The sequence below is a fragment of the Merops nubicus genome, unplaced genomic scaffold (genome assembly GCF_000691845.1).
Source record: "Merops nubicus isolate BGI_N331 unplaced genomic scaffold, ASM69184v1 scaffold15357, whole genome shotgun sequence".
In the NCBI taxonomy this organism is placed as follows: domain Eukaryota; kingdom Metazoa; phylum Chordata; class Aves; order Coraciiformes; family Meropidae; genus Merops; species Merops nubicus.
The window spans coordinates 17,884-44,094 of NW_008621112.1; the positions used below are offsets into that span (position 1 = coordinate 17,884).

At 38.0% G+C, this 26,211-nt stretch overlaps 1 protein-coding gene across 1 annotated transcript; it reads right to left on the reverse strand.

Moving 5' to 3' along the window:
* Positions 1–1,963: 1,963 nt before the first annotated feature.
* On the reverse strand, positions 1,964–14,579 carry LOC103776828 (ubiquitin carboxyl-terminal hydrolase 46). The gene is made up of 9 exons (XM_008944355.1): positions 14,508–14,579; positions 13,866–13,946; positions 12,849–13,062; positions 10,699–10,928; positions 7,568–7,644; positions 4,591–4,674; positions 4,104–4,301; positions 3,209–3,287; positions 1,964–2,213 (listed from the first exon to the last, which is right to left on the reverse strand). Exons 1-9 carry the CDS (start codon positions 14,577–14,579, stop codon positions 2,112–2,114), a joined length of 1,137 nt encoding a protein of 378 aa, XP_008942603.1. The 3' UTR covers positions 1,964–2,111.
* Positions 14,580–26,211: the final 11,632 nt, after the last annotated feature.

Below are 26,211 nucleotides of genomic sequence, written 5' to 3' on the forward strand. Positions count from 1 at the left end.
AAATTCCTGGGCCTCAGTGAGAGTTGAAGTCTCCAGTAAAATGTCTGTCTTCTGTGTTAGAGAAAGAACATTTAATTCTAATATCAAGAAAAGAACTATAGCTGCATCCCAGCTATGTTTGTCTTGAGCCTGTGTACCAACCTCCATTCCTGAGTGATCTCTGTAGACCACTACTGTTATTGACCTAAGTAGGTACCCTAAGGTTACATTCTACATCTGGTTTTGTGTATCACTATAATAACACGATAAATCACAAATAATGTTAGATGAAAAGTCCACTTCTGTTTCTCATTCAGTGTAAAGTGCTACATTTCCTCATTTTACAAAATGGACATTGATAAATCCAGCTGAACTTCAATGGATGTTACAGTAAAACCTAGTACTTCATTTTCACTGTTATTTAACAAAAGATATTTCACATTCACAGTAGATTATAATGAAAAAAAAGTTACTCTCTTTCCTACAGAAGACTAAAATATAAGATTGAGCTGCACTTCAAAAGCCATTTCTTGAAATGGAGCGTCAGCCATAAAGTGGCCGGCAGGCTTCTTGAAGAAAACAAAGACCAAAAGCAACATTGTCTAATAAATACTTAATGAGAGTGAATGAAATATAACAGGTAGAAATAAGTTTTGTGAGATGGACAATATTTCTTTGTAAATACTAGAATCCCCCGAAGACAAGAAAAGTGCTTTTGCTGTTGACTTCACCAGAATAGGAATTTGGCTACTGAAGTTCAAGAAATGTATAATGGCGTGAAAGTGTCAAACCAAGCAAAGTGTTACCACTGCCAAACACTGTTAAGTGTCAAACCCAACCCAGTGTTACCATTGCCTCAACCTGCTATTAAACCCTTCTCATGACCTATTGATACTTTCTTCTACATTCATTGCCAAATTCCAGTAGGTGAATTCAGCAGTCTTATTTGCCAGTGTAGGACTAGTGCCAGCCAAATTCACCCAGTACAATCACAAACTAAGCCTTTTGCACTAAGTCTTTTGACTTTAAAATCAGACACTCCAGTGCCCTATTGGTTTCTATGGTGACCCAAAATGTTAAAGAGTTGATACATACATGACAGTGTGTGTAAACTAATGGTTGTTACGTATTATGTTATGTTGCTAAGAAATGGACTGTCTTGAGAAAGGAAAAGGGGACATACAGATATTCAGAAAAATGTAGCAGCAAGTCCAATCTTATGTGTTGTAGGAACACCACTTACTTAAATGGACTATGTCATTTCAGTCCTGATGGATATGTTACGTGAGCAGTGTTGCAATCTCTGCAAACTCAGCTAAGAAAACAACCTATGATATCACATTAACAGAAAGATAAGATCAATCTCTATAAATATAATTTATTTCTGTGTCATATGTGTCATCTTGCTCCCTTTATTCCAGTGCTCTGTAAATTCTGAAATCTCACTTCATCTATACAATCCCACATGACCGGACATAAAGAATTACTTTGTTCCACTGTAATTTAACTCCCTCTATGTCAATTTTAGGCCTGAGGTTAGGCACTGGAAATTTCTAACAACCTAAAGCTGAAATGATTTTGGAAGAATATTTTTCTTTTGCAGCAGAGAGTAACACATAAAAACATCCCCTACACAACCACAATTCCAATCAACATGAAACCAATTTTTTTCCTTACACTTAAAAGTGGTAAATATATGTCAGGATGTATTCAAAGGAATGCTTTGTAAATCAACAAACCCCAAAGCCATTTAGAAAGTTTTAAACAATTTTGCCCTAAATGCAATGGACACTTCCATATAAAATACTACTCTAACTGGATTTGGTTTAACAATTGACATCCAAATCGTATTATCTGTAAAGGTTAGTCCATATAAATTCCACTAAAATCTGACTGCAATTAACTCTTCAATCAGATTTAAAAACTACAAACAATCCCTCCCCCCCACCCCCAAACTTCTGCATGTCAAAACCAGACAGTTATAGTCAATATCACATAGACCATTTAATAGAAGACAGAATGTATTGTTGTTCAGCCACACAAGATGTGGTCTCTGTAAGAGTCAGTTAAGGGGGGCCGTCACCTTCTTTTGTGTGCAGCATCGTTGTGTGCAATTGTCACAGTCTGCCAAGTCACTCTCTTGACTGGTAGAATAAAATATAGCCAGACTCTGAATTTTTTGATATATCAGAGGTCAGTCCATAGAATTCTTCAATAGCTTGAGCATCTATTTTCTGTGAAATAAATACAAATTTTTAACATGCTGTTAGGTAAAAGAAAGACCAAACATGGATTAAATGACTGTATAAACACAAAAGGCAAATTCTGTTATTTGTTTCAGAGTAGCAGTCAGCAAATACTGTTCACGATTTAAGCAGTGAAAGGGTAGCACTGAGGGGCTAAGTCCTACTGGTCTCACTCATGGAGGTCAATAGGAACATTTGCCTCCGTGAATCTAACTGAATTAGGCTTTTCCCAGTACCAGAAAGACTCCTTGGAATGTGGTAAAGAACACTGCTAAAACACATCAGTGCGACCAGGTCATTCTGAAATTCCCAGAAACCCTCTCCAAGACATGCCCCATCCAATGTCCCAGTGCCTTTCTTCCATTGGATTTACTCCTGGGAAATCAGACTCCAGACCTCAGTTTTGCCAGGGTGCCACAATGGCATAAAGGGTTTGCTTAGGAATGAATTGCAGAATGCTGAGACAGAATCCATAATCCAGATCCTGCTCTAATTTATGTTCAGGCAAACCTATTTCTACTACAGAATTCAAATTTTCTTGTAACTTCCCAAATGTTAAAAACTTAAAATCCTACAACAATGCTAGCTTTACACAGTCCAATTTTGTCAAGTGATGCTGTCAAGGATTACAGCACAGTTCCTGAATAGTTTAGTTTTTAATGAATTAAACTGATTTTATTAGGTACAGAAAACATGCCAAAAAATAGGCACAGAAAATTAAACCCTTGAAGACTGATAGTAAAAATGTTTGATGTTGTTCTGAATTAAAACAACCCCCTCTGACACCGACAGTAAGAACTACAGGATTAGTAATTTTGTTTGCAGTCTTACTTCCTAGCAGAGTTGAGCTAAATGTCACATCACAACCAAACTGTGGCTTTGCAGACTAGTAATCTATACCCAGATCAGGATCAGAATTTTAACTCCAAATAGAGAAGAGAACATAAACATAAAAACTGTGCTCAGGACCTTAGCATACTGACCTCTACAATGTCATCATCAAACAGGAGCCAAAATCCATGACTTTTCACAATAGTAATGTAATGCCCTCGATTCGGTCCACTAGAAAGCAAAACAAAACCACAAACACCAAAATATTAGAAGATACTTTTGAGTCTGTTTTCGTAGGTCACATTTCTATATGCAAGCAGAATGAATTATAACTAAATGTTACAAAAGACACAGTAAACCCACCTCTGGTGGCAGAGTAGACATTTACTTCAACCATTTTACTGACTTGTTGGAAAGACTTCATCAGCTGAAAGCTAAACGTGTTTTCATCCGTGCCACAACCATTTGCAAATTAACCTACAGAACACTTAACACTTTGCTAATGGCAGGCATCAACTGCTGCAAGTATTTTAAAAATCTTATGAACTAAACTTAAGCAGAAAATCATTTGGTATCAACAACAAATATTTAGTTACACAGTCTTTGAGAAGAGGGAGAACAAGTCATATTCCTAGACCCTCAAGGGTTTTTCTGTTTCATATCTGATAATACCCTGTATGTGGAGAAGCTTTATCATCTTTTCCAGTGCCTTGTCAGGCGATCTGTTGCAGGGCCTACATACTGTCAACGTCTGGCCCTCACAGAGTCCTGGCTCCCAGCTTCTCTGAGTGGGCTGATGAGGAAGGAGACAGCTCCACTAATTTAAGCCAATCTTGTGACTTTTGGAGGCCCTAGATATTATGTTTTAAACAAGTACAGATTTACTATGAGGGAGGGTGGCTATGAGGTTCAGGTCAAAACACAGGCATGTCGGTGCAGCAGTAGGGTTTACACCCTTCCTCCCACCCTCCCCACATTTTGTCAGGCATGCCTCTGCCCTTGGCAAACGTCTGGCAAAAGCTTGAGATGTACATGAAAGTATCTCACCTGCCACAGTGAACAACAACAGCTACCAAGTCGTACATCCGATCTAGGTTGACAGCATCACCAGATGTGTTGAAGAGACGTAACTCCAGAGGGAATACTACACGATAAGACAGCTTAGTGTACCTGTGCAACTGCTCCATATACTTGAATCTCTTGAGGTGTAAGGCAAGAATCATTGGCAGTTTTTTTACTCTCATCCTGTGAAATCATTAGAGTGCATATGATAAAGACCTGACCAGTTCAGGGCCATTCTGTCTTTCCTCAATGAGTAAATGTTTGCATTATAAAAGTACTTTGTAAGTAACTAGCAGTGGCTTCTAAACAAAGGTACACGTTATAGCTTTGAATCTGTCTGTGGGTTCTCTGTCGCACACAGAGAATGCAGTTGAGATGTAAGGCTTGTAGATATCTAAACACAATAAGTATCAAGGAGGAGGTCTTTCAAAGCCCAGGAGGGACACAGTGAAGTGACCTGCTCTTTGCTTACCTTTTCTGTGCCTCTTGTTTACTGCAGCAAGTCTCACAGTAGTATTTCTGTTCACTACATAATGTCTCTGTGTTACTGAAGTCTCTGTAAATAAATACAATTATTAGTTCTTAAAGGATCTTAACACTTCTGCCCTACTTGGACTGATGAGCCCTAAAAAAAAAAAGATTAAATCCATTCTCTATTGAGATCAGTTTTGTAAAACATCTAAACCAACTATGCTGGGGTTTACAAATGGGTTTAAGGTATCTGGCTCCTACAACAGCCCTGTATTAGGAGCAGAGGCTCTCCATGCAATACAGGTGGAGGGTCAGGGATCTCAAAATGGGACTTACATCCTGGTCTCTGACACGTCAAGGGGCTGCCTAGACTTGTGTGTAGTTGCTCAATCCATCCAGTCCCTTTTTAAATTATTTGCAGAATAGAATAGCTTCAAGTGCACTTCTATCATCCCCAAAATAGCTCATATTTTATGGTGTTCTCCTGTAAGATAGGTTTGAACCTTCTTACACATAAGAAATAAATTGAACTCAGTGTTCTGCACCCTCTAACCTCTTGAACTGTCATCCAGGAATTATTTGATTATACCTTCTTGTTGACTAAAGAGGAAAGTGTCAGCTAGTATGGAAGATTTTGTAAAACCTAATCAAGTAAACATGCTTGGAAACATTTCTGGATTGAGGTTTTGAAGTGAGAGAGGCAGAGGAAGCCTGGCTTGGTATTGTCTCTTATTTCACAGAAAAGGTTTGTCAGAAGTTACCATGCTGATATGCTTTGGAGCAGAATTTTAGGTACCTAAAAAAACTTAACAGTAAAAAAAAAAGACAGTAATCTTTTGTCACCTTTAGTGTTACATTGCAGCTGAGCAGGCATTTTTGAGAACTGTAAATGCAGGCATAAACATCTATCTTCCACTTTAAGCACACAGGTTTTCTCTTGACTTTGGGCTTTAGATAAATATATCTTAAGTACAAACTGTCCTGACGATTGCACCTACATTGTACCTAATAGACTTCGGAATTCCAGACAAATTCAGGCCCATTCAGACTCAATAAACTCCATTCTACCACTGCAGTTCACACACACAGAGGCTGAAGCCCCACTGTCTGCAAATTCAGGCTGCTCACACATTAGGCAGCACCAAAATCATCTTACAAAAGCAAAAGGATGATTCTGGATGAATTATTTCTTCCTGGCATCATCACCACAGGGGGAGATGGGAGAGCTGAAGACTGTATGGATTGCTAGGGCATAGGTATTAGAAGATATTTGCATAACTTCAAAAAGGGGAAGGATTTTCCATTTTCAAGTTTTAAGTTATTTTAAGGTTGACAGAGCATGACAGACAGGCACTTCATATCACCGAATATTTACACTAAGAATTCTTTTACTACCCTTTTTCTTTATATGACCTTAAAGAATTTGATCAAAAAGTGATGAAATATAGGACAAAATAAATCTCTTGAAAGATAAGTTACAATGAAATTTTGATGATAAGTGTAACTTTTTATCTAAAGGAAAAATAAAACATGTTCATTGGAAAGGATTTGCTTCAGTAGTAAACACTAATTTCAAATATCTGATCTCACATTTGAATTTAAAGACAAAATTAACTGAATTCAGCCAATTCCTCTGAAAAACATGGCAATCTTTCAGAGAATAAGTGATGAGATGAAACTTCACAAAAAATTAGAGACAAGTTATGTGGGTGGGGAATGTAATGCTGCAAGCTTCAGCTTGTGTAAGTTTTAGATCTTCTGTTAAGGAAGGATTCTGATGTTTATTTTCAAAGCCTAGAATCTCTATTTACAACAAAACAAAACCCCAGTTTGTGGAATTTGTTAGTTTCCTTCCCACCTCCAAGTGAAATAATAGAAACCATATTTTTCTAACATAAAGAAACATGTACAGCACATACAGATGGCAGAAGTTTGATAGATATTGGTTTGTGCTACACCAAGCTTCCCATAAAAGTGAACTGAGTTTCTGAATTTCTTCTAAAAGGTATTAATTATTCTGAAACTAAGTGTATCTAATATGTCCTGCAGGAGACCATACAGAGTTGAGAAGGAAAAAACCTACTGATCTAGCACTGTAAAATGTAACAGAAGTTACTTAGTATTGGTCAAGGTATCCATGGAGAGATCACTGGTTTGTGACTCAGGAAATGGTTAGTATCTCATGTGCTTTCTCTTTCTGTATCTCTCAGCTTTGGGTGAGATGCCAGACAACCCTTCCTAGGCATTCCAGAATACCTATTAAGTGCAATTTCAATTTTGGAGCTTGAAAGAGTAATTTGACCACTTGCTAAATCATTATCTTAGAGCAGCAACATATTGCCTTAAATCTAGGTATTGCTTTATTGTACCAATGCCAAAACTCCAGATATGTTAAATCTCTCAGAATAATCATCCATGCAAATTATCTTGATGTCTGAAGTATTTGTTTAATAGTTTACTAGGAGCAGAACTGAAACTAAGAATAAAGACTTCACTGCATAATTTTAGGATGAGACACAGAATAAGAAACTTATATGAGAGAAGAATAGATTTTTGAAATCTTTTGCCCTCTAGGGACTCTACAACTCATTCTGAAAAGAATTAACTTTTAATATGCACATAGGTCCTAAGCAGCAAAGCTCTTGAGTAGAAGCTTAAAGATAAGCATATTTAAATCCCTTTGAATTCAAGTATTATTCTGCAGCAATTCTTCTAGATGACAATGTAATCAATTCTTTTCCCCAAGAAATTATTTTTTTTCTTCTTTCAAACACATACATTGAAAGACAAAGTGAGTAAAAAAAAACACATTAATGTATGTGTTGTCATTAGAGGAAACATCCAGTTTGTAGTCTTTTTCTTCTGCTTAGGAAAAGTTCAAACCCCAATGTTATTCTACCTCTTTTCTGTACCTATTAGACTTGGAAAACTTAGCAAAGTCAGATAGAACTATCTGCCAAAAAGATGCATTCATTTACCTTAGACAGTGTGTAATTGATGTGTTCTGCTCCACATCTACAGAAAGGTCAAGAAAATCTTCATCTTTGCTACTAACCTGTTGCAAAAAATACACATGTAAAACAGAGATTTAGTAAAATGCTGTACATCTAAAAGTTGTTTATATGTAAATGCTAAAGACAGATTTCTGCAGAAATAAATGACACAAAAATAATTCATTTCTATGCTTTTAATTTTTTTTTTCCTAGTTCATCATGACTATATTTATTAGTAACTCTATCAATCCAGCTTTAATATAATTTAACTCCTGTCTGTTCCACTTAACCAAGCCCACTAACCATGGGCCAGTGACTGCAGTCTACTGTTCATCATCCCCTATATTAGCTGTGACTGGTGAATTATGTTCCCTTGTTATGCAATACAGCCTAGTTTCTTATCTTAATGGAACTTCATTTACCCTTTGTACAATATACTACACTGTATAATAATAATTTATGCCCTACATAATTATTTCCACTATTAAGGATGATATTAGAAGATGTTTTCCAAATAAGCATCTGTCAAGAAGTTTCATATTTTAGCCATGGTTTGTTTTCTCTCCAGTAAGTATTCAGAAGGCTGGCTTTATACTTCTGGTTTTCCCCATTAAACATTGCTCCTAGTCAATAATTTTGACTAAAAAAGCTAAAGATTACAGGTAAAAATGGCAAAGTGATAATATTTTTCAAAATATTTTCAATTTTGCCAATGTTTTTCAGACGGAACAAGAGAAAAATTCTAACAAAGAGTTTTTATTTTTAGAAAGTAACCCCAAACATTTTTCAGAATGACAGACTTTTGCTTTGAAAATTATATTTCACTTAGTGTTTAATCTTGAAGATGAAAATCATGAACAGCTCCCCCCCATGATTCAAATGGATAATTATTGTAATACTTCAACTGAGTCAAAGACGGCAGAATTGCTTCCTGCACATGAATTAAAGTCATATTCATAACAACCAGTACTGTTGGTTCACATGACTGACCCACAGGGGACAGGAAACCAGAAAACTGGCAGCAATCAACTGCAGTATAAACATAGAGCTAGAATTCAAAAGATAGAGCAGCAAAGCTTCAGAGAACATTGTGTCTCTACAGCTGGAACTAGAGCTCTGTCAGACGCACTGCATATCAAGAAAGAGGTTAAATACTTGGAAAAGTCTTTGGCAGGCTTAGTGTTTCATCTAAATACCACAAAGAAGCTAGGAATTTTGTTATTGATTTCAGCACATTAAATATTTACTGAAGGGGGAAGATGAGCTCATTGGAGCTAGAATAATATAGACAAAACTGAAGGTAGCTGGAAAGCCAGATTCAAATGGCACTCTTTCTAAGTGAGAGCAAGAACTGCTGGAATCTCAATGACTCTTCATGTACTCGATATGAATATTTTAACAAAGGAACATCTTTTAATCCGTTTTATTATTTCCCAAAGATTTCAAGAAACAATAATACAAGAAAAACAAACTGGAAAAGTGTCCTGAGTAGCACACAGTATTTCTGCATTCACAGGAAGCTCTAGACAAGCCTTCCTGCCACAGCAATACCTCGTGCTATTTTTTCCATAAAAGCTTGGTCACTTGGAATTGCAAATAGGGCACTGTGCACTATTGCTGTTACCCAAGGACACATCCTGACTTCAGTACAGTTTCTCTGAGCAAACACTAGACATCAACATAGAATTAGGCCACAATCATTTAAAGAAACTTATAAATTAAAAAGTAATTCTACCCTTTCGTTTATTTTAACTTACTATTATTACTTGGGGGCTTATAACTGAAACAGATTAAAGAATTAATTTTCAATCTTTCTCTCATGTTTTCACCTATAAAAGCTTGTTCCAAACTTGGTCTAACCCCCCTTTATTTTTTTCTTCATGTTAACTATCACTGTATCTATTTTTTCCTTCCCTCTCTGACCCAAATCCCTGGAGAATTCATATTTTCTTGGAGTGCAGACCTGTTCTTTATGCTCAGAACTATCAGAATATGTTCCTTTATGCATCTGGTAGGACCTGAGTAGGGTTTATCTCACCTAAATTCAGCTGTCTAAAGTTAGATATTTAACCTCAGCTTGTTGTTTGGAGACACCTTCCTTGGGCACATTATCCCATCTTAATGCAGATAATCTAAAGTTGTGTTTTCTTCAGAGGAAGTCCTTGGTAGCAGTACTGGTTTGAGCTAAAACCACATTACTCTCAGGCCAAGTCAGTTTGTTGACCCAGTTCACAGCATTGCTGCACCAACAATTGCAACAGCCCAGTAAGAGCATGGAGGCAGAACATTTGCTGTATGGAGCAGAATACCTGACACTGCTAAAAACTTTGTTTCATGAAACAGTCTAGAGACAGATGGAGAGAGCTTCCTGCAGGAGCTCCTCTCAATCTCCACCATGCAGAAGAAGCTGAGGAAACTAGTTCATCCTTGACACCTACATTTTACAAACTAAAGGTTAAGTGAGGTTAATTCCAAGTCAGTGTCACTGTTCTCCCCAAAAGAGACTTTCTTCCTGCCTGTGTTATTCTTTCACATAGCAGCCTCATAGAGAGAAACTTAAAAAAAATGATTATTTCTTTTCCCTTTAAATAGGAGCATGTAATTGAAAAAACAACAAAATCAACAGGAGACTTGCAATCAAGTTTCCTAACTATAATTACTTTTTACTCATACTTCACACTGACAACATCCTCTAGAAAATAGTAGGGAGGTATAAGAAAACATACGGTTTGTTAATAACAAACCCTCTGTATGCCAGCCACATTCTTAGGATTGAATTAACACACATTTATCTTAACAGTTCACTTATTCATGGAATAATTATGTGAATATCTTCTCCTAAAGTTACAGTAATAAGGAAGGGTAGTGATTAACTAGCAAGGATTTTAACTGTAGAGATGTGTATTAGGACAGCAAGACTTGGCATAGTTTTGCCAAGTAATGCTTAGAAAAATAAATTTTTAGAAAAGAATATACTCACTTCAGGAAGTAAAGTCTACAGGAATATCCACAATTCTCAGATGTCTGAAAAGATTTATATATTTATATATATAAAGTGTATCTAGCTATTAACGGACAACAACCAAAAAAAAAAAAAAATCTATCTCAATGCTTACGGTTTCACAGTTCAAACATCTAGTTTCATTAGTCAGTGTTCCCTGAAAAATCTCATGCACCCAGGTGAGTTCTTGTTTATTGTTCTCTTCAGCTTCATTCATGTTGCCATTTTTCAGTTTCCCATTTTGCTTTTCCTGTTTCTTCTCCTCCTGCAAAATGTCTGCGATGGTGTTGAGCAGGTAATTTAAAAATTCATGTGCATCCTGCTGCATGTAGTTGTCAAAGAGATCTGTGAGGAAGAGAGTCAAATTTTCTAGAGTTGAGTATATCCTTTCTTTCATGATAGCAAACTAAATTAATTCTTTCCAAATAAATGTAGTAGCCCTCGCTCAGCAAAGTATTTAGAATCATGCCAAAGATGAGCAGCTTTGCAGTCATGCTGGATTCAGTAAGGCTGCTTTTGGGGAAGGCTTAATCTCACCTGACTTTAGCTGTCTAAAAGGTTACACTCTTCTCTGGAGTTGTTTATGTAGGCTCCCACTACAGCCAAAGATGAAAGTAAGAGGGTGGCTCATCCAAAATCAGTTCCTTAGGCTAGATGCCTAACTTCAGGCAGCGCTGGCTCCCACCTATGTATTCCCAGTCATTCCCAGACACTTGGGAACATCACAGAGTTTGGACAGTAAGACACATGGCTGAGGAAACTGAAGACTGGATGCTGACACATATTAGTGCACTGTATCTGGCTGGGATGGATTTACCTTTCCTCATAGCAACACTCAGAGCACCATCCTCTGTATGTGTGGCTTTGCTTTCCTTCCACATGTGGTCTTTGCTTTTTTTTTTTGCCTTTTTTTTTTTTTTCTTTTTAATTAAACCATCTTTATCCCAACACACAAATTTTTTTCATCTTATTTTCTCCCTCTCTCCTGCTGAGGAGGGGAACGAGAGACAGGCTTGGTGGGCATCTGGCAGCCAGCCAAGGTCAAACCATCACAAACAGTAACAGTAACACCATCTAACAAAGCTCATATTTTACACACATCTTTGATGAGCAGAGACATGTCCTCTTCAATAGGAAATGCTTGCAGGAGGAGGGGAGAATATCTTAGTGATGATTTAGTACAGGCTTCTCCAGCAAAGGCTTAATTTGCCTACCATGTAGAAGAAAAAAGAATCTGTATTCCCAAGAAACGTATATTTTTATACCCCTGCTCCTGAGAAAGCTCACATGGATTTCCTCAGAAAATATTGCACAGATCCTTTGGTGTTGCAGTGCCTGGCCTGGAACCATAAGCAGGTTAATACATATGGAATCTGACCCTAATTTCAAAAAGCTGAAAACATAAGATTCAGTCCCTGAAAATGATCCTCAACAGCGTGGGGGCATTTATCACTAGATGACTCAGAACTAACTTTGTCACATTTTCAAACACCTGCTCTGGAATGAACACTTTATATGCTGTCACCAGGAAGCAATGTCTTCCAGGTGTTTGACTCTTTGACTTTATGTCTTCATTCAAAGCTCCCCTGTTTCCATACCACCCACATTAATATGAATCTAGGCCAAAACGGAGTTCTGTGGTAGGCTTCCTTATTTCAAGATGTTCCTCATATCCCTTAGAACTACTACAAGATTAGGCACATGCTGTTGCCAGCCTAGTGCGCAAAAAGGTCCTGGTGCTTCACAGAATAAGACTGTGCCCACCACTTCTAAGAATAAGAGCAGCAGTAGACACGTGGTCTACTGAACACCCTCACATACCTACAGTTACCTGTCCCTCAGGGTGCTTTGGACTAGTAGTGCCCGTGGTGCTGCTAGATCACTCACACAGTTTCTACACTACCAACTGCCCTCCATATTTCTCTCTGCCACACTTCACCAAAACAAAGAAATTTAAAAATTAAAGCAGAGTGTCACCCTATTCCCAGCCCTAGCTCACTGTACAGTGCGGCCTGTCCCACCATGCTGTGAAAATGTCATTAACTCGTGCACCTCTGGGAACTTATGAACCCTGCTTCAGTTACTTCCAGCATAATATCAGGTACACAGGTACTAAAATATTAATATCTAAATGTCAAAAAGTACTAAAAGCAAATTACAAATCTAACCTAAACATCTGATTAATATGACCACATTGCCCAGTATTTATTTATACTTTCCTGATCAATGTATGAATGTCTAAGAAGGTTCCAGTTTCATACTTACCGTTCTCTTTTCGTAACCTCGATATGAACTTCTTTGGTGGAATAACTCCAACTTTCTTTTTCTGAGTAGCAATACTGTGGAAAAGATCTGCCAGACAAGTCAAGAGGTTTTCCTTCTTTTTCTGTTGGGCCTTGTATGATAATACATTTTCCCGAAATGGCCGGCAAAAATACAAAGCCTGCAGCACGGAGTTACAGTAACAGGTGTTCCCAAACTGCCAGGTAAAATTAAAAAAAAACAATCTTAATCCCTGTGCATCACAATAAAACTAGTTGCTTCATTCAACTTGTAGCTCCTGTGCCCTTGTCACATACCAGCCGTTTTGCCATGCAGCTGCTGCAGGAATATATTTCCAGACCCACCCCTGACAGTTCACAGAAAAAAACATACAGTGTTCTAAATTAACCAGGATGAGAAGTAAAAGTTGCCACTTGCAAGAGATATATTTATTGGAGTGAATCTCATTGAGCTTGTTTCCATCTATTAATATACTCTTGTTGGGCTCTATCTTCCTGCTCAGTAGCAGAATGACTAATGTTTTCAATGGAAAGAATTACTATATCTGTTTTATTTATATTTTATTTATACAAACAAGTGATTAAACACCCTTCTCACTCATTCTCTCCTTAGCCTGATACAAAAGCTCCTCCTAGGAGAATCCCTAATGCAGACTGCTGTACCTAAGCTTGTACCTACTTCCATCACTTCCTCTCTCTCATTTCAGAGCTAAAATAAGACTTTTAACTTGAAGTGCAACTTCCAATCCCTGGAAACAGTCATAGAACAGTACTGTTTTCTCTGGGGGTGTATGCAGCTATCTGAAAACATCTGATACAGTTCTGCAACCCACTTTGCCTAAAATTGAAATGTGAGCAGCACTTTTTAAAAAAAAAAAAAAAAAATAGAATCCTACCTTAGAACAGGATTGGGGGAGGGACAAAAAAGAAGAAACCAAAGTTCACGTAACATCAAAACCACAGTTCTGTATACGGTTTGCCTACTGAAAATGGTACTTACATTGACCAACCCAAAGTAGTGTTCATTGATTGGAAACTGCTCTGGGCCGATGTCTTTTTCCAGAGCAGAGGCATTGGTGCCCTAAAAAACAAAAAAAGATGGAAGATATTATTTAGAATATTAAGATTATAAAATAAAATTATGGACAGCATCAAGACAGAAACTTATGTTTTCCTTTCAGTTACATTGCCCCAAGCTAACTCTGTCTTACTTGATGGAAAAGCATGACAGTCACAAGAGCCAATAACAATATTTGCAGTTCTAGGTAGTGGAGCTGGCCTGACTTGGAGGTTGTAGTAATGGCTGATTAGAAGTGAACAGGTCACAACAACAGTGGTTCTCCCCACATCCACCTTCCCCTTATTTTTACTGGGCAAGTCAACAGCTGGATCCCATCACCCTCTTGCCTCATAAAGATAATTGTTGATCTTGAGCAAAACTGAAACTCCTCTGAATCCCTTCTAATTTGTCGGCAGCCTTAACAGTACTTGGGTTCCAGATTGGCACCCAGTTCTAGTAACAACATCACAGACATTAATGGCACATGAAATATATCTGCTGGTTTGTCCTATCTATTGTCAAAGGGTCCAAAGCCCCAGCACTGCTAGGTCTCTTTGTCACTGCCTTGGGGTGGCAAGTTACGTTCAGCTGTATCTTCAGTCCAACAGCAAAGTTGCTTTCACAGCTACCGGTCTGTGAAGTACAACCACTCATTTTGTATGTTACCTGTCATTTTGCCGTATTAAAATGCCTAATTTTAACCAAGCTTAGATTATCAAGCAGACAAGCAAGCTAGATTGCTGCCAAAGCAAATATCATCACTCTTATCCTCTCTAGAAGCATATAGGTCCCTATAGGACCTTACAAAAAATGCTGTATTTGGACAATTATTCTCTCTATGCAACACCTATCAGTTAGCCAATTTTTAATCTGAGTGATAATTGCTTTACTGACATCATACATTTGTGTCCTTACTGAGCATGCTCTGCTCAGGAAGCATTAACATATTATGCCTTATAGTTTCCAACACAGGAGAAGAGCACAGTTGGCTGACTTTCATAAAACCATGTAAAATGTCCCTGTAAACATGCCGATATGTAAAACATCTGACATTTCCTGTGTTCCTGAGATTTGTTCAATATATCATTTTCTCAGAGACCTCATCAGGTAAAATTTTGTTACCAGTAATCAAATTCAATAATTCTGGTGCCTCTTCCCCATCTTCTCCCCAAAGCTTGATTTTTATTTCCTTACTGCACCTACCATCTTACCATACCTACTTGCTATATTAGATGATTATTTCATGTAACCTCATCAAAAGAAGATGACTTTAGTCAACAGAATCAGTGGTGTGCAACTCGGCACAGGTGCTCTTTGAGAACTTGCAAGACTTGTTGCTCCTTCAAGTTGGCAGCTTCCAGGAAACCTCAAAGATTTTGTATTTCATATCGCTTTATCAGATCTCTTTCCAGTCTCTTCCTTTCTCTCAGAGACAAAAAGCTCCCTTTGAGACTGAAGTACTCTACCTGATGAAGGCTCCATGCAAAGCTTTAGGGATACATTGCATTTCCTCACCAAGCTCTGGTAAGCCTCAGTCAGAAACTTGGGAAAAAGAACGATCTATACAAAGTAATTACTGGCTAATTTTCAATGGAGATGACAGTGTGATAATTATGTAAGCTCCATGTGAACATGAGTTTCTTTGCTTGGCAAGCCAGCCTTGCCAAAGATGCACAGATTCAGCAAAGCATCCAGCTTCCCAAGCGGGAGGAAACTGAAAGACATCTGCCTATCTGATATTGACAGTGAAGCAAACAGCCACTGTTACCCTCAAAACCTTGTCTGAAAGAAGAAAAGCATGACTACAGAAGATTAATGCAGCTTCTGAAGAAAACAGTCTTCACATTAATATTCATTGCACAGCATTCAGATGAAAGCAAAGGGTTGTGTGTTGTTTTTGTTTTTTTTTTTAATTACACCTTTAGCATTTAAGTCAAGTCCCCTAACAAGAATGAAATGCACGTTTTTCCAGTTTTGCAGGAAGTATTTTCCACACTGAAAAAAAAACTCTCCCTCTAGAATTCGTGGAAAATAATATCTTAAAAAAGTAATCTCCTGCTCTTTCATAATCTACAAGTTAGTGTATGCTGTTAGACAAGTAGAATGCAAGTGTTCTGCTAATGAGTTGCTCCTACATTACTCACTTGCTTTTCCTCCAGAGCCAGGGTTTCTTTATTCAAAGAATGCCAGATGGTTTGACAAATCTTTTCTAGCATTTAAATTGTCTTGTAAATATTATGAAAAAGAGAAAGAATCAGGATTTACCAAACAAAATTATCACTGAAAACCAAACAAATCCATGATGTGCACTAACTGGTCTTTATATAAAAACTATGTATTGCATGGAAATTTCCAAAGTACGTGCTGTTGAAACAACATAAGCTTAGTAACAGCTCATCATAGAGCTTTACATCTCCAAAAGCAGGCCTTGGCTGTTGCAAATACAAAATGAAACACTGTGTTCCAGCTTCCCAATAAAACACAGTGGCTAAATTCCGCCTTTGGGTAAGCTGACATAACTCCCATAGACTTCATTAGGTTCCATTAAACATAAGTTGTGCCTTCTTATATCAAGGCCAATTTCAGTCTGGTTTATTTTAAGGTGTCCAAAAAGATACTGCTAAATTCACAGAAAAATAAGAGTAGGAAAAACAGCTGAGAAGCACAGAGAGCTAATGCTTCAAAACAGAATATATGTCTTACATGGAGAAAAAAATTGTAGACAGACTATTTAGTAAACTCACATCACACCACGTTGCATATATGTTACATGTTTGGCATAGGAAGTCTCCTCAAGAAGGAGTTGACATGATGGCAGAAGAAATTACTGGAAATTTTTCCAACCAAAGGATACCAGAAACTGTGCACCCAAGCCAGGTATTAACTGGATAAAAAATATATTATTAGAGATGTGTTAAAGATCAATTAGAATTCAGTTTAAACCAACTGTATCAAATGTAGGAAACATGTTAGCCTATAGAGGTTCATCTACAGCAAAAATCAACCATGACTATTTAATAAGTTTTTAAGCATGATTGTGCTTATTCTCACTCCCAGCCAGCCACTTTGGTAACTTCTGCAGTGACTTTTTTTTTAATGCAATCCATCCTCTATGGTTTTATGAACAGTCATGTGCTTCAGCTGATTCTACTGTAGTTTCTTAAAAAACAGCAAGAGTGGCAGTGTGGCCACAGAGCTTGAAATGAGGAAAGACCATGTAAGTCAATGAAATGGGATGTGGGATTATTAAATTCATATCAGGGTATAGAGACAATAAAGGAGACTGGCTCCTTCTTAAAAGTATACACTAATTAAGGAAATGCAACAAAGTAACTGTGGAGGCCAGACAGTATGAGAATGAGAACTAGGTCAGTGTAGAAACTCCTGTGTGTTCTGTGATGTTGGTGAACCTTGATTTCAACCACTTACTTCAATAATCAGTACTCACCACTTTTTTCAACCATCAGTATTCAGCCCTTACAAGACAGCAAAGACATATAGTTGGAGACATAGCCAAGCACGGGTCAGCTCAGGCTAAGCCACGATTTCTACTACAGCATCACTCCAAAAATATTCTGGCCATATGACCTATATTTTTCCCTCTTGTTGTTTTGCTCTAGGTCTTCCAATGGATAAGTAAGTCTACCAGTTTTCTTTTCAGCTGAAATTTTTGATAATACTGCTAAGAGCTTGGTTTGTGCTTTGCATCACATGAAATAGATTAAGTAAAAAAAACTCTCGTTCCTTTGCACTTGAGCACGTAAACAAAACAACAATGCAAGGGAAAAAAAGACATCAGATTAGATCACTAAATCTCATATAGCAAAATAATATAAATACAATTATTCTACAGAGGATAATATAATAATACAGAGGATCTATGATTCTATGATAAGAGATGGACTGGAGCTAGTAAGAAAGATACTGCAAACAGAAGTCAGCAAATCAGACTTGACTTTCTAGTGTGATAGACCTACAAAAACTGGCACTAACTTTCTAGAAATATGCATGTGCATATTTAAAATAAATGAGTGCAGTAAAGAAAATAGGACATTTCATAAGCCACCTATGGAAAATCTACTAAAAAGGTACCACCAAAAAAACCCAGAAACACATTGTGAATAATTATCAACAATAAATACAAAATAATAAATAACAAGAAATATCTTGTTCACAAGAAAATCTAAAAAAAAAAAAAAAAAAGAAGAAAAACACATTAAAAATCTAATAGTGCAAACCGTAATTTAATAAATACATAAAGAACAAGAGATCAATGGAGGAGTATGGCTGAAACAAGACAAAGGGCTTCAGATCATACACAGTTGTAAACTGGATTTTTTTTTCCTTAGTATTCAAGGAAAGTGAGAGCACTGTACTAGAAATAGTTTTGTTTCCTGAAGGGAGAAACTGAAGACTTAAGACAAACTAAGGGTGACTGTCTGGGCTGGTAGAAGAGAAATTAGAATAAAAATAGAAATGCCTTCAGGGCCAGGCAGCCGAGTTTCAGCATTTTGGAAGGCACAGCATATGGGAGGGAAGGGGAAAAGCTGATAAGTAGTATGAGGAAGGCCTCCTGGCCAACAAACTGTAGTGATGGATAATTCAAAAGAGAGGAAGCAAGTGTAAATAAAATCCAAACTTAGCTCTCAGAAGCAACATGAAGCAAAGAAGAGTAAGAGAAGAGGAAGCAACGTCACACCATGCAGTACGTATGCAACTACTTTCAACAGACACATCCACCGGTCCTCAGGGGCTGGCCTTCAGCTGTCCTCAGGGACAACCTCAACTTTCAGACAGATATGGTGAGTAACTGGAGTGGCTAAACCAGCCTTCTTCCAAACTCATAGATATTAAACGTAAAATCTGAAATGTTTCTGTAGTTTAAAAAGTATAAGTCCCACAAGATGGTTTGATTTAACCAGATTGATTAGCTTTTTTTTTTTCTTTCTGCAAAGAAATGTTTTATTGTTCCTCCAGGATAGCTATTTTGGGTCTTGGTTGCCACAAGGTAAGAGCAAAAAGAGAGAATGCTATGAAAAACATGGTAAACAGTAAAAATATATTGACTGACTGAAAAACCACTGCGTACTTGTACTTTTGAAGGAAAGGTGATTTAAGACAATGTATCTCAATAAACTAATTTTGTGCATTTTTTCCAAAGAGTTTTATAATTATTAAGGTGAATTATAAGAGCCTGAAAGGAGATGTCTAACTTTTGCTGGATTCATGAATCTATCTCTGATCAGGGATCTAAGTATTACATATACCATAAATAACCTCGTCTCTTTACTGTGTGGTTACCAAGAAACAGATTAAAATTGGGAGGCCTGAAATCCTGAACCACTTAAAATCTTGGATGAAGTATTTAAGGCACTCAGTCTCATACAGCTTAAAAAGCTTGTTTTTCTCAAAGCACACAGCAGCTGAGCACTGGAAGTAAGGTTCTAGTCAAGTGTTGCAAGTTCAGTATCTAAATCCGCAAGTAATTTTTTAAAAATATTGATCTTTAAAGTTTCCATGGTTAGATAAGCTGTAGATTTACCAAACTGCAACTCACTGTTCTCTCATGAGTCTCTCTCCATTCCCACCTTAATTGTTCTTGGATTAGTAGTGCTCAGACCTTTGCTGGAAAAAATAGCAAAAATATTTTTTCTTTTGGCCAGTTTCCTCCTTCAGCACACATAACCTCAAGGTGGCCCCACAAGTGAAAAAGAGACTGAAATTTGTTTACAGATCATAATTTCTTCAATAAAAACATTTTTGTCTGGGCCACCTAGACTATGTATGTGGCCCACAGCATTCTAAAGGCAAGGCACCTTCGGGACTTCACCACAGCTGCACCAGCTGTACTCTGTATAACCTGGAGACAGAAGAAAGAATATCTTCATTAAAACTCAATACAACATGAGTCATGAGCTCTATAGTTATGTTGCAGGACAGGATTCAATTTCAAAATTATTTTTGACAGTCAATTTTTGACAATGTTTCTCTTTTAGAGAAATGCTCTCAAATCTGTTGAAATCCATCTGAGACAAGCACGAGATTCTGCACATGAAGAAAAGAATTGCCTCTGCATGTACATAATGGGAAACAGGTAACAGAGTAGTGCTTTAAAAATAAGTATAAGAGATCATAGTGTAGTAGAAAGTGAATAAGCATCGGTTATGCAGTGCTAGTTAAAAAAAAAAAAAAAAAAAACACAACAAAAACAAATATTGAAAATATAATGAAATCCTTGCAGAGAGGAGTCTACAAAGTTCTTGAAGTAACCTTCCTGTGTAACTTCTCACTGGTAAGACTTCAGACAGGACCTTACATCCAGGTTTGGGTGCTAGGGTTCAAGAAAGATGAAGATAACTGGAGAGAATCCAAGTCAGTCAAGTTGAAAAACTCGACTCCAGAGAAAAATGACCTGTGAAAAAGAGTTGAACAGGGTTGTGTTGCATAAGATAGAAAAGTCTGAGGCAGGGCATGATGATATTTTCAAGTATATACTTTGTTACAGAACAGACCTCATCTATTCTTGATCTGAAGGGTGAACAGGATGACAATTACTGAGCTCAAATCACAGCAACGTAAATTCAGGTAAGACATTAGGAAACATTCCAGTCACAAGGACATTGACGCATGGGGATAGACTACTTAGAGAGATGATGCAGCCACCATCACTGGCAATTTTCAAGTTTGACAGACGTATATCAGGAAATAACACAGGTTTATCAAATGGAATTCCAGTGGACAGCTGGAAACTTTATTGTCATAGGACCATTTAGATGCAACTATAATTAGGTCATTAATTATGAAATCGAATTATATAACCAGAATACACATTATCCCATAATGGCTGGCTTGAAACCATCAGCACAGCAGCCTTCTCTGAAAAGGATGAGCATACCCAAAACATGATCATAATGAAGCCTTGATGGTGGAAATGCAAGCTCATTTATTCCCCAGAAGCACCAATATACCATGATGTTAAGAGTACATAATGTACATAAATGTATATTAGTGTATCTAACAAACAGAAATCAAGGACAGTTTCTTGAGGCTAAAGGAAGATTAGCACAAAAGACTTCACTGACTGCTTCTCTGGCTATGACTTACTTAGACTTTACAGACTATAGTCCTTCAAGTCCATCAGAACCTCAGCTCCTGCGTGGCGCTTGCCCACCAGGCACCGTTAACCAGGGTCTGAATCTGCTTTTAATCCCATCTTTTCCACAATTCAGACTCACTTGGCCTTGCCAAGCTATAATTAAGAAGTTCCTTTATTAAGCTATTTAGCATAATGAACAGTTTGCTCTTAATTCAGCAACCAGAAGCCAAAGACTATAGGCATCCAAAAGAAAGAGACTGCAAACCATATGTTGTATTCACGAATTGTCCTGTTGTGCTTACCTTCTAAATAACTACTAAGTGCATGATAACCATATTAGCCATAAAAAAGGTGTTCATATAAGACAAGTCTCAGTCATTAGTTCAGGTTATACACTGGAAGTGATGTATTAGGATGTTTCTCACTTTGAATATCCTCCTCTATCCAACAAAAGATACCTTTTGTGGACTTCTGTTTACCTTTTGATGGAATGCACATTTCCTGCTTGTCAGTTCAGTACCCATCTGTCAGCCATACTCTCAAGTTTCTCATTACTTCAGAAAGATATTACAATAATTAGACTTCACATTCTCTATATTTTTCTTATTTTTGTTTCTGTATTTCCTATATATGTCACACTGAAATTGAGCACTCGAGACTATGCTTCTAAAAGTGCATTGCTTGAACTGCTTGTAACTAATCTTTTCAGATGCAAAATTCTATTTTCCTTTATCAATCTAAATATGCCTTCAGATAGCTGTTTTACTCTCTCGACATGTATTATTCTGCCTTAATCTCTGTTTATGAGCAGTTTGAAAAGTCATGAAGAAATATACACTGCAGTTTGTCCAAATAAACAAATCCAGCTGAAAGTCAAAGTGATAAATTCTGTAATCCAGTAACACTCTTATTGTACAAAGCAGAATTTGACTATTTTTGCAGCATTACAATTGTAATTTTTTTTATGAAGCATTTCCCAAATCTGTGTTCATTGTTTGAGCTCTCATTTTGCCAATGTCCTGTATTAAACAAATCCTGCAATAAGTTTCTAAAACAATGACACTAAAAACAAACAAACAAAATCCAGCAGTTCTTATTTGCTTCCTGAAGGTAAAGACTCGCAGCTTGTTTATTTGTTTTTCTCTACAATTAATTTCTAGGATGCTTAGAAACTTTTCTCGTTTTTAAAAATGAAAGCTGAAATTCACAGGTATACACATAATTCTTGTTGTGAGTGTTTTCCTGAAGAAAAACATCAATTTTATGAAACTCATACAGATGACATGGAGAATGGGTAACATGAAAGCCCAGTCAATAAAAACCAAAATTAATCTCAGCAACTGCAACTTTTTATCTGAAGGATATCTGTATTACTACCAAGGGCAGCTGTGAAGTAGCTCAGGTGATACCTTGTGTCAGAAGCAATCAAAATGTGTTTAGAATATTTAATTTATTAAATTGACAGAGCACTCTGAAGTACAAATCAGATTATTTGAAATGCTATTACAAGATTATGAAAGGGGGGATTAATACCTGTTCTCAGCAGTATACTAAAAGGTATTTAGGAGAAATATGGCTCAGAGAGCTTGTTAACCATCTCTGTAAAAATATATGTTAATACATTCTGAAATGGTTTGAAGTCCTTCACTGCACATAACAGTAATATCCCTAGGCCAAAGCTGCAGCATGAGCTTAAGTCAGCCCCCAAAGCTGTACCAAGAGCTCATCAACAGAGAAACAGATTGCAGAGGATTTCAGTAAGCAACAATCTTAAAATGCCAGCATGTCTATCTACCTTTGAACCAGCATTTTGTGCATGAGTCATTGAGTTATCTCACAGAACAATACCAAAGAGGATTATGGCATCCTAAGAGCTAAAAGCACATTAGTTTGTGTCTACAGGCTACACGGGTTACATGGCACCAGGTACTCCCTTCAAACAGGGTTTCTTCAGAGTATCTCATGCACCTTCACATCTACCATTCTTGTCACACGTGAAAGCTGATGACTGCCTGTTGCGTACCTCCTTCTGTGGTGAACCTGCTGTGCACAGTGGATGGACCTTCCCAGCGTATGGAAGGTGGGTAAGAGCAACATCTTGGGGACCAGACCTCACTTTTCAGTGAGGGTGGCAGTTGGTGCCCACATAAGAGCCCCACCAATTACTTCAGGTACAGTTACTTTCACCGCCTGCGTCCCAGCAGGGTAACTTTTAGGTCTTTGGTCTCATCAACAAAGTCAGTGAAAAATAATTAGTACTATTGTTACAATAACTAAGGGGACAAAATCAGTAAAAGACAATAAAGGAATTTTGTTTAATTCTAGAAATTGTGCATCTGAGTATCTACTACAAATAAATGTGCCAAACTGAAAGTTTGCCCCTAACATTTTTTCTTACTGTTTCTCCTGCTGTTTTCTCCTGCTGTGTCTGCCTCAGCATGTGAGAGCTTATCCAGTGAATACACAGTACTAGATCCCTTTTGCAAGCAAGTTAAATACTGTCCTTGGCTTCCTTGCTTCACACTTGTTTTGATCCTTCCTGGAAAAGACTGAATCTTTACCATCTTCAGGAGACCAAAATTACAACCTGAGATATTAGACTTCAGGCAGTCAACTAAATATCAAACATACATCCTAAAATGGTGACTAGCCAGGTTCCGTTGCACTAAATTAATTCAGCTAAATTCCACTTATTTTTCTCCTTCAGGACATGAAAGTACATGGACAAACAAACACTAAAAACTTTTGTCAAGAAAGGACTAACATTGAAAACATAACCTATGTTTTGTTTAGAGAAGGACAAGTATTTCAGGACCAGTCTCTCCCTCCGTCTCTCTCCCCCTGCCCCCTCGCCCCAAGAAAATAAACCAAGCATTATCCATTGCTTCACAGAAGTTAAGGAAAAAGAAAAACCTCTGTGAACACTCACAGAAAAATGGGAAAACAGAACTTTTTTTTATTCCATTACTCAGTTCAACTGGGTTAAAAAATGTACAAATGTACAATTATATAGCATTATATGCCAAAATATATTACCCAAGAATTATGGAACTATTTCTTAGTCCACAAATTGTAAATAGTTCAGTTCTTCAACCACTACGTTATAGTGCACAAACAAGGTTCGGGAACCAACATTTCTGTCTGGTAGACTTCTAGAGGTACTCTAAATCAAACTGGCACTGCAAGTATTCAGGTTTTATCCAGGTAAAAGGTTTTCTGATATACCTCTAACCTTCTGAAGTCCCATTCCTATGAAGGGTTGTCATAACTCGTCCTACAGACCATTGAGTTCAAATCCACCATCTCGTCTAAGCAGACACATTTCTGCAGAAGCCATAACACAGTGTTGTCAATACTTCCAAGAACTTATGTTTCTCTTTCAGCCTCAAGTTCCTGCAGCTTTCTGAAAACCTCTGGGTTTTTTTCCCCAGAAGAACTTCCAGTCCTTGTGGGTTATCCAGAAAAGGCTAACTGTGACCAGCACAACCCAACATCTCCAAAAGCTAAGTACACAGACCCCAAGGAATACGTAGCTTTAAAACATTATTATAGTTAAACCAACTTCACTTTCTGTCACAGTACTGGTATGCTGAGCTAGAATTGCCTTGAACTATGAGTCTTTGTAGGCCTTTTCTGCCTGAGGCTCCAATTCTTCCCTTCAGTCTCTCAGTTTCTCAGATGGTACTTTTGCAGGCTATACTGGCAGCGACAGCTGAGCAGCACACCATTAGAACAAGCTCACCAGTTTTGCTTTGGACCTGTACAGTCTTTGGGAGAAGTGTACCGTATGCAAGTACATCTGTCTGAAGCACACGAAAGAAATCATGGAGCTCCTAGTACTTTAGGCTAGTGCTAAAGTCTTACAACCACCTAAGAGTCTCCAGCTCCCCTTCATGTGGTGCGCTCTTTGCAGTCTGTAGGGCATCAATACCCACCATGCATCATCAATATGAAACAGAGCTTGCTTCACCTGATCAGCTGATCAGAAGGAAAGTAAGTGCACCAAGGTTTTCTCCTCAGTCCTGTACTGTTTCCTAAACCTTTCTTTGCAGTACCCCTGTCCCACAGGACTGGAAATTATTAAGGACAATGAAAAGCTCAGGAAACTATTCACTGTTGGTGAGAGAGGTGAGCATGCAGATTATTTTACCCCAACTCTGGATTTTGTATTAAATTTTTTAACCCTAAATTCTTTCTCTGCATTTCAGAGCAGGTGCTTCAAAGGGAGGACTGAGGATTAAGTCAGAACTATGTGTGGGATGGGAACAAAAGAGCAATCCCACGTCAGTGGAAGTGTGGACAGTGGAAGGGAAGAAGGCTTGCAATCCCTGCTCTCTCCCTCAGACTACTGCTGCCGACCCTGCAGGAGCCAGGCTTCCAAGGCTGTTGCCTTACCCTAGAGGTAGGCTCCATTCTCCAGGGCAGAGGAACGGCCTGTGTGGCATCACCAGCACCAGGCGTGCTGGGGCACCACATGGGGGGAAGCTGGCAACTGCATGTAGCTGCTCTTCAAGAACCTGGAAATAAGGGGGGAAAATACAAACTAAAACAACAAAACGTGAAGAAATAGGCGTTTCTGTTTACATTGGGGTGCTTAGCACACATCCATTTCTTTAGCAAGCTTATTGTTGCCTTGCTGTATTAATAAACTTTTCATAGACAAAATTTGAGCTCTCCCATCCCCTATCAAGAAGTTTCAAAAATCAAAACTCAGCCAGATGCTCCAAGTTTATCATGATTAAAATTAGACCCAAGCACAATGCAGAAAGCATCCTTTCAATTGTTCCCAGGGAGGAAAGTGGCAAAGTCTGAACAGAACAAACAAAAATACTAAAGTTTCCTTATTCCTTCCTAACTGCCTAATCTGGTTGAGAGAAAGCTAAGTATTCAAGAGTACTTAGCAAACAGCATTCCTCTCCGAGTGGCAAGCAGTGCAAGCTAACCCCTGATTTAGCTCCTAAGCCAGGACTTCCGAGAACAGGTACCTACAGCACTGGGGTCCAAACGCGCATCATCAGGCATCTGAACACCCTCGTTTTCTGTGTACCGTGTGGGGCTCCGGGCCCCATGAGACCACAGGGCACCTGCCTGAGAGAGCTAAACGAGGTCACTGACTTGGTGTTGATCCAGAGGCCAACTTTGGGGTCCTCGCGCAGTTTATTAGGGCAGGAGAAGGGCGGGCGGCGGCTC